Source organism: Desmodus rotundus, chromosome 6 (assembly GCF_022682495.2).
Source record: "Desmodus rotundus isolate HL8 chromosome 6, HLdesRot8A.1, whole genome shotgun sequence".
NCBI lineage: Eukaryota > Metazoa > Chordata > Mammalia > Chiroptera > Phyllostomidae > Desmodus > Desmodus rotundus.
In genome coordinates, this window is record NC_071392.1 from 39,948,254 (window position 1) to 39,961,272 (window position 13,019).

Genomic DNA, 13,019 nt, shown 5'->3' on the forward strand with positions numbered 1-13,019 from the left:
TCAGGATTTTTCTTTTTCCTTTATTTCCAACAGGAGGATTATACCGACTGTGGTGGCGTTTCTGGATTAAATCCCTCCCTGTGGTCCATCATTGGAATCCAGTTGGTCCTTCTTTGGCTTTTATCTGGCATCAGGCACTGCCAGTTATGACCTCCCAAAGCCAAACCTGCATAATTAAACTCCAGGCCCTGCCAAGACATGAGCCCTCAAACGCATTAACATAGGGCAGCCATGGAATCAGCAGAGCATTAGCTGGGCCCATAACATGGCATAAAACTAAGGCGCAGACTCCTAAGGCACCCACTGGCTGCATGTCAGGGTGCCAGATCCTTAAACTCGTGTGAATGTTGCATCATCCATGTATAACATCAAAGTAAAATTTTGTATGTGCTCTACTGGAAAATTCGAGAGTTTGTTGTTGCACTGTATGTGATTAATTGTAAAAGGGCTCCCCACACAACTGTTTATGAAGCATACAAATTGTCTTGATTTTGACCTGGAAATTTGACTTACTGCAATCCTTGTTCTTTTACCAACAAAATCTCTAGGGGAAAAGAAGTTTTTTGGGTTTTTTTTTTTGCCTCCCTTATTCTTTTGAAAATTATTTCCTGTTTTGAATAGTTATTACAGAAAATATATATATAGAGAGAGAGAGAATTAAAAGTGATGTAATCTTTTGAAATAGATATAATGGCCAATTTTCTATTTTAAAAAATTGCCATGAATAACATGCCTTATGAAGAATGGCTTCTCTGCCAAAAATATAACATAAATGATGACCAATTAAGATTTGGTGGGGTGATAAATTGGTTGTTTGGAAATAACTAAGAAATTATTAAACTAAAGGTGCTTGAGGGTGAAATTTGAATATGTGACATATTTCCTCATAAATGTAAGCCCTTAATAAGTGCTTCAATGTAATGTTCCTTTTGTTCACAGTAAAGTTATGTCGTGCTAGCCAGATATTTCAAAATGCTCTAAGAAAAGCTTGTTGGGGGAGGGGAAAATGTTTTTCTTGTGATAATTGAACTTGGTTACCAAGGGTATTTTGCATGATGCTGCTGCTATTTTAACTTTTTGTTTTTCTCTTACTGTAGAGGATAGTCCATTGAAAAGTTAAATGAGTGACATTACTATTATGTAAGAATCTGAACCTTGCAGTGTAATGCACTTAAGTCATCTTTAACAATGTCATTAAGCTACTCTGAATATACTGTGCAATGTAAATGCTGAATGATTGGGTTAGATCCATGGCAAATGGGAATTAACAGATTTTATACAGATTCGTGCTTTTGCCTGAAAGCCTATGTACAGATATTTTAAGTACATAAATCAGAATTGACACATTTATTTTTTGAAAAGTACATATATGTTCTCAATGAAGATTCATCCTAGGTTTCCTCTTTGTTCATTTGAAGAGTGGCATGTACAATCCAAAAATTTCTACTGCTGCTGCTACTTTCCCTCCATTTTAAATGGTACGATCACTTGACCAAAATGTCCCTGCAGACTGATGAGGGCTTTACAATAATCTGAACAAATAGGAAACCTTGAATCTATATGTATGCACATAAATACTTGATTATGAACAATCAGAATTGTTTTTATACAGCTTCATTGGTAAAAATGGTTAGCATAGTGAATCAGATATTTCATTATAGATTAATATGGAAGCAGAATATTATTTATGCTTTGAAAACTTATTTTCAGGAGTAAACAGTATTTGAAGAAAGGATAAAAACAATGAATGTAACTCTAGTTATAGTGAATAATTCTGCTGAAGGCTGAGAGTATGCAGATATTTTTTTATGGTAAAATGCATTTGTTCTTTTTTTTTTAACATGCCAAATATTGGTTTGTGTATATGCTGGAAATTACCTTATATATCCTTTTTAAGTCAAAATCTTATTAACGTTATCCAGCATGCTTTAATATGCTCACATATCAAACATATAACCAATTCTTTATCATAGCTTAAAAGATATATTTGTTTTGTCTTTAGCTTTGCATATATTTGTAATTCCCTCCTACTGCCAATATACCCTAGGTACCATTTGCCCACATTTCCTTACTTAAAATATTTTTTATTTAAAAATGGGGGAAGGGGGAAATGGATTCACTTTGCCAACTGTTGTTCTAAGAGTTAACATCAGTTACCATTTCTAATGCATTGTTGTGATTTTGTAGTCTCATTTGTAACTGGTATTGACATTTTAGAAAACACCAAAGTGATTTAAAAAATATGGAACTTCTCACTCTAGTAGCTATGTTTGAGTCATGTTGTTTGTTAATTCAATATTTAAATCTTATTGTTAACTTTTGCTAGACTATTTTAAATCATGAAAGTGTTGGGAAAGGGATATAAAAATATAAAATTATGTTAGTTTGTGTATATAAGCAACACATTAAAACAATTGAATTGCTTCCAGCATACAACAAACTACCTTAAAATTATCTTTAAAACCTAGTAACTATATTTTCATGGCTAATGTCACTGAAGTAGTATGTATTCATCAACTACTTTATTGTGTATTAATCACAGTTAAACTTGGCATCTCTTGGCAGGGTCCTGTTTGATTTCATTTGCCATCAAAATACACTTTCCTGCATGAGTCTTGCTATGATCCTTTACTTTCTGCTCTACAATAAACTAATATATTAGGACAACCACATGATTATAAATTGGGTAAGAATGTGCACTCTAAAACTTCTTCTGAATCCTAATACTAGTTTCATGCCTTTGGTAGACTTACTATTTTGTAAGACAGTAACACTCACCCCATCAAATTGTTATATTTAATTTAGGGATCTTTCTGTGAGTTCTAATTGTTGACAAGAGCTTAAATTATAGCTCATTTATAAATATTGATTTTCAACGACTAAACAGTACAAGAGATGAAGAAAAGAGCTTTTAAAACCTTCACTGATTTAATTTTTGCTACACTCATGCAGCTTTATGTAGTTTGTCATTAAAACAAATTCAAGTAAGTCTTGCATTGGTGTTGAGTTACAGGAGCAGGTTTTGCATTAATAGTTTTCTTCATTTGAACAACCAGCATTACTGCCAAACACCAATCGTGGTCCATATTTGTAACAGGTTTTTAACATGACATAGCAAGTTTGATTGAAGAGATTTTTAGGTCCTGGGCCTATAAGATTTTAGTATGATCTTTTTTCATGTTTCTAATGCTTGAGGCATTATTGCTTAACTTGGAAAAAACTAAACAGTGTTGCTGCCATTTGTAAGTTTTCTTATAATATTCCTTTTATTAACTTTAAAATTGGCCTTACTGGGTTCAAATAGGCAGTATCCCTTTTAAGTGGCCTTTGCAACCCAAGTGTTACTTGCTTATTTGATGCTCTCTCATATTTTCCATCTTATTTAAATCTTCATCTCCACCAAAGCTTAAATGCTGTCTCTTAATTTAAAACTCTGAACTATTCCATTGATCATGTTAGTTAACATTAAAATGTCTAGAGGTATAGCGTTTACTCCAGTGAAACAAATGGATGTAGCGATTTTTTTAAAGTGTAACATAGAATGATTACTTCACTTGCTCACAATTTCAAATATTTTATTGCTATCTGGAACTTGTGTTGTTTTCCCATAGCAGGATGTCAATATTGCTAATAAGCAGTGTGCATTTATATACAAAGCAAATCAATAAATCAAATGTATCAAGTGTTGAAAGAAAATCCGGAACTTCGAAGACTTAGACCACCCTTACCAATAATTTCATGTACCTTATTTAAAAAACTCACTCAAAGAAATTCCTCTGAGACTAATGGGATACTGTCTTGTATAGATGCCAATCGAGTTTACAGTGTGACCTGACAAAGCTATCTTTTCTGTTGTGCTGTGTGATTGTTGGATCATGCTTTTTAGGGTACTTTTATTAAAATGCTCAGTGTGCATCCATGCAAAAAGGCCAAGTGGCTTTGTGAACAAAAGATCTTTTCTCCCATTTATTATGTTCTCTTGACACTTTTGTGGAAATTAACTAGCCTGATAAAAACATTTTGTAAAAATTTGTATGATACTGTTATAAAAATATTTATAATCCCAGAAAATGTTGTGTTAAATCTTGTGCAAAAACAGTATATTCAGAATAAAAGTTTATCATTTAAAGTCACCACAGTTTGGTTTATTTAATTATTTAAAATCTAGTTGAAAGGAACAGTGGTCTTTGTCATAAATGTGTTTTAAGAAAGCTGCTTTCCTGTGGATAGAGATTCTAGATTGTGGAAATAACAGTTGGGATTGGAAAGCACTTCTATAGTCACAAACCTGAACTCAGAAATAAACAAATGGACTTGTGACTTCTTCACATAACTCTGACCCTTCTCACGTGTGTTTTTGCCATCAAGTCATTAAGAAACTTACTGAATCAGACTTTGGACTTCTATTGTAAAATAAAAAATCCTAGGAAAAATATTTCCATGTTTCTTTAAAGAAACTGAAAAAAATAATTTGAATGAAACATGTTAGAATATCTGAACTATGCATACCTTACATTGCACCTGACTAACATTTAATTATTTCTGCTAGCCATTTTACACCAGCTGAGACAATGTAGTCTGCTGTGAAGAGTTTTTCAAAAAACTGTGAGGTCCCTTTTACGTTGACACCAGCTTGCCACCTGCTGCCCTTTGCTCATCTAATAATAAACTAATGAGCCTGCTATTGTGTGGAATCTAGTATCATGTAAGCCTGCTTTTCTTCAGGGGACTCCCATGAGAGAGCAAAAATAGCTATATGTGGAAGGAATGTGGTACGTGTATATCAATGTTGGTGGTTACTCAGGTTCTGATCAAGGCATTTTAACAGGAAAAACCCCACTTAAAAGTGTAAGGTAGATAACAGTTGCTTTTTTGAACATCTGGCTCCATTCTGTACCAATTTATCTCCTCAATCAATCCTCGACCCTCATTTCCTCTATCAATCATCTGGATGCCACCCCCACCTCTTCCCTAGGGACCTCGTTTCATCAAATCTCCCTTCTCAAGCATATGCAGTCCTCCCTCTCTGCAGGCTTACTTCCCTCCTCTGCCTGCAAACGCACTCAGAACCCTCTACTTAAACAGAACAATCACACATCCACTGCTGTCCAGCAGCCCTGTTACTTTCTAGACTCATACAGCGAGCATTGAAATACTCCTTTGTACGTGTACAGACACATTTTGGTAGTTTCTTTGCAATATACTCAACTAGGCTTTGGAATTTTAGTTCAGAAAAGCATATCATTATCTCTGACCTTTAGTTTTGGGCTACCACTGAAAACTTTTAATGACTTATATGGGGTAAATGAATTTAATGCCTTGGGCTTCTTTTCGTTCTCAAATTCTTTGTATTTTAAAGTGGAGTTATTCACAGAGCACCTTCACAACTTTCTATAAATTAGTATACAACCAACAATGTTATATTTAAATATTTTCTATGTAAATTGATTCACTTTTAAAATAAGTGTTCAAGAGGGAACTGTAACATTACTTCCATAATTAGAAAACCAATATAATTTCCTATAATTTATAGGTATGTCACATTAAGGTAAGTTCATATCTATTATAATGAAAAGAAATCCATGACACTACTTAGTATATGCCAGTATCAAAAGTTCTAGATTTAACATACTTCCTCAACATATTGTAATGATGGATTACTCAATTTTTATATTTCTGCCACTGTTTTAAATGTAAACCAGGACTCAAACAATGCACTAAATTGTAATTATGAATACATTAAAATATATTTATCAAAATGCATACTAAATTTTTTTTCAAAATTTGAGTTTTCTTAAGTGGATGATTTTTTAAATGCTTTATCATAATCATAACAGTTTTTGAGTACCTCCGGACTGACTCTAACATGTCTTTAAAGTTTACTTATAACACTGATTCACATAAGCACAATGTATAATGAACTTAGGTTTGAATAAGATTGCTAATTTCCTTTATTGGGAAGGGCTGATCTTTTCTCTAATTGTTTAACTTAAGAAAAAGGAATGTTTCTCTTGTGAAATTATGGGATAGTTGATAATAACTTTTAAATAGTGAAATTGCTAACAAACGTATGTCAGTTGTTCCTACTGGCACTTCAATCCCTTCTTTAATTAATTTCAAAGTCAAACCGATCTGTAAAGTTCCTAAATGAGATGCCCACTGCCCTGACCCTCAGGATGAAGGCAGTACGGCCAAACAGTAACTGCAATCTGTTGCCTAGATTTGGACCTTCCTTTACCACTTGATAGCTTTGGGACCAGGGGCAAACTACATCACGTCTCCAAACCTCAGTTTCCTCATCCATGAAACAATGTAAAAGTAATTCCATAATAGGGCTGCCATAATGACTAAATGATATACTTAATGTAAAGCACTTAGCATAGCACTCAGCAATGAGTAAGCACTCAGCACCACTGTCCGTCAGTGTTATGAATTGTTACCACAGTCATGTTCCTGGTCATTGTAATCGTCATTTTGGGCTGCAGCTTTTAAGACCCTAATATCTGCACCATTCGCCACTTAAAATATTTACTCACTTTATTTAACTAAAAACATTTAACTGAAGTGTAGGCAGTAAAGCTTATACGAGATTTAAAAAAATAGTCCCTTTCCTTATGGAATTATTGACTGAATATAAAAAATTTAATAAGCACTTACAATAGTGTGAGGTAAATGCTATGGGATAGGAAATAAATAGCATTATTGGAGCTTACTGTAGGTAATCTAGACAAACTGAGCTGGCCAGAGAAGGCTGCCATGAGTTTAAGGTGAAGGATGGAGGTAGCATCACTGTTAAAAATAGAGAGTGTGTGAATACTGAGGTGCATTCAAGGAACTGGAAGTAGCTGAATATGAGTTCAGTTTGGCTTGAGGGGTGGGTGATGAATAGAGAGGTGAGATAGAAGATGAGGCTGGAGAGACAAAGGGTCCTCTCTGGATCACAGGGGGTATTTAGGCAATTGGAAGCTGCTGAAGATTTTAAAGCAGAGAAAAGTATTATCAGACTTGTGTTCCAGGAAAACCACTCTGAATGAAATGTAGATTTTTTGTAGATGGACACTAGTAGGGAGGGAAATCAATTGAGATGCTACAATCAAGAAGAGCAACTTCTGTTGACTGGCATAGGAAGGTAGATAGAGAAAAATGAACCAACTTGAGAAATACTGAGAAGGGAAAAGAGAGAAGACTTCATGATTTACTCATTGTTCTGAAAGAAAAGAAAAAATCAGAATTATTCCCAGGGTTCTGAAATTTAACATTGTGACTAGTGGTTCAATTCCCCAGGTTAGGGAACACTGGAGAATGCTTGGGGCAGGGTTGAGATAAGGTGAGACAAGCCTGGAGGGCATTGCACTTTAAAAATACCATGAATGAGCTCTTTACACAGTGCTGAGGATACGAAGGGGAGAGGACATGGTTTCTACTGCATGATAATATGTATGCCAGGATAAAGGACTTGTTTGTTCGTTTTGATACAAATACTGGTACACGAGACCCCCTCTAATTCAGAATCTCAGGTGGTTCTACTGGTCAGGCTGTATGACAATACCTGGGGACATGTAACGATTCTGATTACATTATAAACTTTATAAAACCCTACTTAGATGTACATTATTGATTCAATTTTAAAGGAATCCCTTTTGAACATATTTTTGGGAACACACCCTATGATTTCAATTCAAATGAAATCTTTTTAAGGACTGTACTTTTTAATGTTATTTTTCTTTCTGGATCCCAATTATACATCTGTATACAGCCAATAATCAATAAAGTTCTCATTGATTGGGGCTGATAAACAGGGCTACTTTGGGGACAATTATTACTACTAGAAATTTTATTCCTATTTAAGTCATATTAATGCTATCAAATGTCTCAGAGTTGAACCACAGATTTCTATAAATATTATCAGAGAAAAATGAGGTTCAATTTATGGTAAATGATACTGCAAGTCAGAATAAAATTAGGAAATGACGTTTTTTAATTTGGTTTTTGTACATATGATATTTAAGTAATGACTATTACTTAAAATAAAAAGCTAATCAAAACTTTTAAAGCCCACTTAAAAGATGGATATTTCAGATTGATTTCAGACTGCCTGTCCATCTGGGTATACAGGACCTCAACGAAATCATACTGAAGCCAGAGAGACCATGTGGCACACGGTAGAGATTCAGTCTCTACCATCAGGCTGCCTGGGTCCACATCCCCACTCCCCAACTTGGGCATATGATATAGCATCTCTGTCTTCCTCTTCCTTGTCTGTGCAATTTATACCATTGACTCCATAAATATTTGTATATGGAAACACTGACAGCAGTCACTATCGGAGAGTTGCTGAGGCCTCTACTTCTTTTTTGTTTGTTTCTGAAAGGTTTTTTTTTTTCCCATTTCCACTCAGTCTCCTTACACCCCCTACCCTCAAAACCACCACACTGAGCACTGTTGTCCATGTCCATGAGTCCTTTTTCCTTTTTGGTCAATCCCTCCACCCCCTCCCCTGTAGCTGTCATCCTTCTCTCTGGGAGTCTGTCTCTTATCTGAGAAGCTCAATCATTCTGACACTGATGATTTCAGAAATGTCTAGAGAAACTTTGCATCAAGAGGATTCCTAAGGTATGAAGAACATTGCCAGAATTTCAAATTATGTGATGATGATGATAAATAAAAATACAGCACAAAGTGTAGGAGATCAAACGGAGAAAATTCATCCAAAATTACATAAATAAGCATATTACTAACTCTGAGGAAATATTTTGCTGTAAAGGATCTTGGTAATGAGAAGCTGATGGCAAGGAGGAAAACAGGGCCTGATGGAAACTGAACTGGGTTTAGTGACTGGCCTGGAAGGAAGGTACATGGAAGATCAGAACCATCCTGGATGTTTTCATTCAAATCTCAGAAACAATTACACCAACATCTTTGATGAATATAGATGCAAATACTCCCCCCAAAATATTAGCAAACCAAATTTAAAAACATATTTAAAGGAGTATACACCATGACCAAGTAGGATTTATCGCTGGGATTCAAGGATACATCAACATACACAAATCAATAATGTAATACATGACATTAATAGAATGAAAAATAAAATTTTAGGATCTCTCAAAGAAAATGCATTTGACAAAATGTAACATGACAGAAGCCTCCTTTCTTGCTTAAAAAAATTACTCTGGACATACTGGGTACAGAAGGAATATAACCTCAACATAATAAAGGCTACATATGACAAACCCACAGCTCACATACTCCAGAGAAAAATTGAAAGCATTTCCTCTACAATCAGGAACAAGGTAAGGGTGCCTGCTCCCTGTGTACCTATGCAGAAGAGGACAAAAAGACCTAACTAGAAAAGTTAGGCAAGGCTAAAAGAAAAGCATTCAAAACATCCAGGAAGAAGTAAATCATTATTTGCAGGTGATATGATTTTTGTATGTAGAAAATTCTAAAGATGCCACCAAAAAAATAAAATAATTGCTGGAACTAATCAATGATTTCAGTAAAACTGTAGGATGTAAAATCAATATAAAGAAATCCATTGCATTTCTATAAAGTAAGGATGAAACATATGAAAAAGAAATATTAAAAAACTACCCCATTCACAATAGCATTGAAAACAATGAAATGCCTAGGAATAACTTTAATCAAGGAAGTAAAGATTTATACAATAAAAACTTAAGAACTTTGCTGAGAGAAATAAAAAAAGACATTCAAATGAAAAAACATCCTGTGTTCATGGATGGGGAGAATTAATACTGTTACTACTTAAAGTCATCTATAACTTCAATGCACTCCCCAAGAAAATAGCAATGGCATTCCTCATAGAAAACAAAGAACAATCCTAACAACTGTATGAAAGCACAAAAGACCCCTGACAGCCAAAACAATCCTGAGGAAAAGTACAAGCCAGAGATATCATACTTTTTGATTTCAGACTATACTACAAAGCTAGAGTAATCAAAACAGTAAGGTACTGGCATATAAATAGACACATACCAATGGAACAAAATAGACCAGAATTAAACCTCCAAATGTATGGTCAACTAATATTCAATAAGGGAGTCAAAAACACCAATGGGGAAAGGATAGTCTCTTCAACAAATGGTGTTGGGTAAACTAGAAAACACATGCAGAAAAAAAAAATTGGACTCCTGATTTACAAACTCACAAAGATTAACTTGAAGTAGATCAAAGACTTAAACTGATACCATAGACCTGATACCATAGACCTGATACCATAGACCTAATGCCATAAAACCCCTTGAAGGAAATGTAGAAAAGAAGCCTCTCAGCATTTGTATTAGCAATGATTTTTTAGATATACATCAAAAGCAAATGACAAAAGCAAAAATCAACAAATGGAACTATACAACATACTTAAATGCTTCTTCTGCACAGCAAAAGAAACCATTAACATAAGGAAAATGAAACCTACTGAATGGGAGGAATTTTTTCCAAATTATGTATCAAGTGATAAGAGGTTAATATCCAAAACATATAAAAACTTACAGAACTAAAAGTTAAAAAAAATAATAAATGTGCAGACAAAGCATCTGTGGTTATATACTTACACAATTAAATTCTTAATTGTATTCTACAAATTACATGTGGGTAGTTAGGCAGGTAGAATTTAACAACTTTTTGTAGTGTTTTCATTTTCCTATAAATTATTTCCAATTTGAGTTGAGGATTATACTCAAGGTAAATTTAATGTGCTTTAAAATATATTTCTACATAATATTAATAGTTTGAAAACAATACTTAAGATAATTACTACATATGAAAAACATAAATGAATATAATTTCTCCTGAAAGGAAAAATACTTAAATTAGCTTATTTAGAACTCCTATATTAAAACAAGAATTTTAAATGACTATACAATTCTCTTTTGAAAGTTGACAAATTGGGGAGAAGTCTAGACTGTATCTCTATTCCTTGGAAGGATACTCTAACATCCGGAGGGCTAGGAAGCCTTTACATCTCTTCTTTCAGTTGAAGTCCCACAGCTTTGGAAGAGAAAAGAAGAAATGAGGAGTGAACAGATGAGTTTTACATGCTTTCATTGAGCAGGGTTTGGTTTTCTGGACTGGGGCTCTCCCCAGAGAACAAAGGGTTGCTGACAAAAGGCAGTGAACACGTCTATAAACTCTGGAAAGAGCATGTTTGGCAGGAAACTTGCTTATCCCTTCAGGAGGACCAGAAACAGATATTTGAGGGGAAGGAATGAAACTACTGACATACAACTGGGAACTTTACAGGGAAGAGATGAGAAGTGTGCCAGAGAGAGAAGAGTAGTTGAGGAGGCTGTCACTAATTTCAGTAGAAAACAGGAGGGAACAAGGTGGAATTAAAGCTGACCTGCAAGGACTCAAGATTCAGAAGCCAAGGGAGCTTGCTCTTTCAACACAAGGTGCAATGAAGACCTCCCAAGGGTCATGGAGATATGGAACTAGGTCAATGACAGGAATATGGTGGGGAGAGGATACTCCTTGTTCAAATAGTAGAAATGGTGAAAAGGTATTACTATATTGAATTTGAAAAAAAAATTAAATTTATTTAGCTCTCAAAAAAAAAATGGACAGAAGAACCAAATAGGTATTTTTACAAAGAGGAAACTCAAATGGCCAAGAGGTACATGAAAAGATGTTCAACATCACTAATCATTAGGGAAATAGAAGTCAAAACCGCAATGAGATATCACCTCACACATATTAGAATGTCTGAAGAATCCCACTCCTGACGTATACCCAAAGAAAATAAAAACAGGATACTGAGGAGACAAATGCATCCCCATGTTTATTATCCATAATAGCCAAGCCACAGACACAACCTAAATGGCCATCACAGAGTGAATGGATAAAGAAGATGTGAGATATACCCTGCCAGTTGTGAAAACGTGGGCGGACTTGAGCACAGGATGCTGAGTGACATAAGTCAAGAGAAAGACAAATAGTGTATGATATCTCTTATATGTGAGAAAACAGCAAAACCAAACTAAAAAAATAAACACAAAACAATAAAATGGAAGTTACATGGGGTTAGCAGGGTAGTGGATAGGATGGATGTTGTTTAAGGGCACAAACTTGCAATGAATAGTAAATAAGTCCTAGAGATCCAATGCATACTAAATGTAATATAGTAAAATAGACAACAATATTATATTATAATAGATTAACTTGCTCAGAAAATATAACAATTATTCCAACCACTAAAAAGAAAGCATGGCTATGTAACATGACAGAGGTGCTCATTATTGCTACAATGGCAATCATATTACAGTAAATAAATGTATCAAATTAACATGTTGTACGCCTTAAATTTGCATAATGGTAGATGTCAAATATATTTCAATTTTTTAAAAAGAAAAAGAACAGACATCTGGATCACAACTCACATGGACATAATGGTGTCTGGGAGAACTTTGTACTTCAGGTAACAGTTTGTGCTGGCAAGGCGGAACTCCATCTCAATAATGGGCCTATTTAAATTTCTCTGAATAAATATGCATCCCCCTATTCACTTTTTCTTTTATTGTAAATCTTCTTGAGGTTTTTTTCTGGGCTCAATGATCATTCTCCTACCATTAGTTCCAATCTCCTGAAATTTCATCTCTCCCCTAAAAATGCTCTGCATGATATTTCAATCTCAACATGTTCTGCCTGTCATCTTCCATCTTCTTAAAACTCCAGACTTTTCGGGGTTCTAGTGCTCCACTGGATACCATTCCTAGACATCTTAAATACATGCCAAGCAAATAACTCTGACCCATATCTCAATGTATGCTCCTGCTTTTTGGTTCTGCATCTCTAGATTTAGAGAGGCCCGGTCACCTAAACTAGAAACTTCAGATTCACTAAATTACTAAGTTCTGACAAGCCTGCCTAATTCTTCAATACTTTTGATTCTCCACTATTTTTTCTTATCCAGTAGTACTTCCTTGCTTCAAACTTTCATCAGCTCTTGCCCCAACAATTTAAATGGTCCCCAGCTAGTTTCCCTACTTTGGGCTTCATTCCAC

The 13,019-nt window shown here is 34.7% G+C and overlaps 1 protein-coding gene across 7 annotated transcripts in view; it reads left to right on the plus strand.

Annotated features, from left to right (window-relative positions):
- CACNA2D1 (calcium voltage-gated channel auxiliary subunit alpha2delta 1) overlaps window positions 1–4,133 on the plus strand; it is a 457,573-nt gene extending 453,440 nt beyond the window's left edge. For all 7 annotated transcript variants that reach the window (XM_053926392.2, XM_053926394.2, XM_053926393.2 and 4 more), the window contains one exon: window positions 34–4,133. In XM_053926392.2, the coding sequence (XP_053782367.1) occupies window positions 34–150 (117 nt within the window). In that variant the 3' untranslated portion in view covers window positions 151–4,133. The remainder of the gene's footprint in view (window positions 1–33) is intronic.
- The last annotated feature ends 8,886 nt before the right edge of the window (window positions 4,134–13,019 follow it).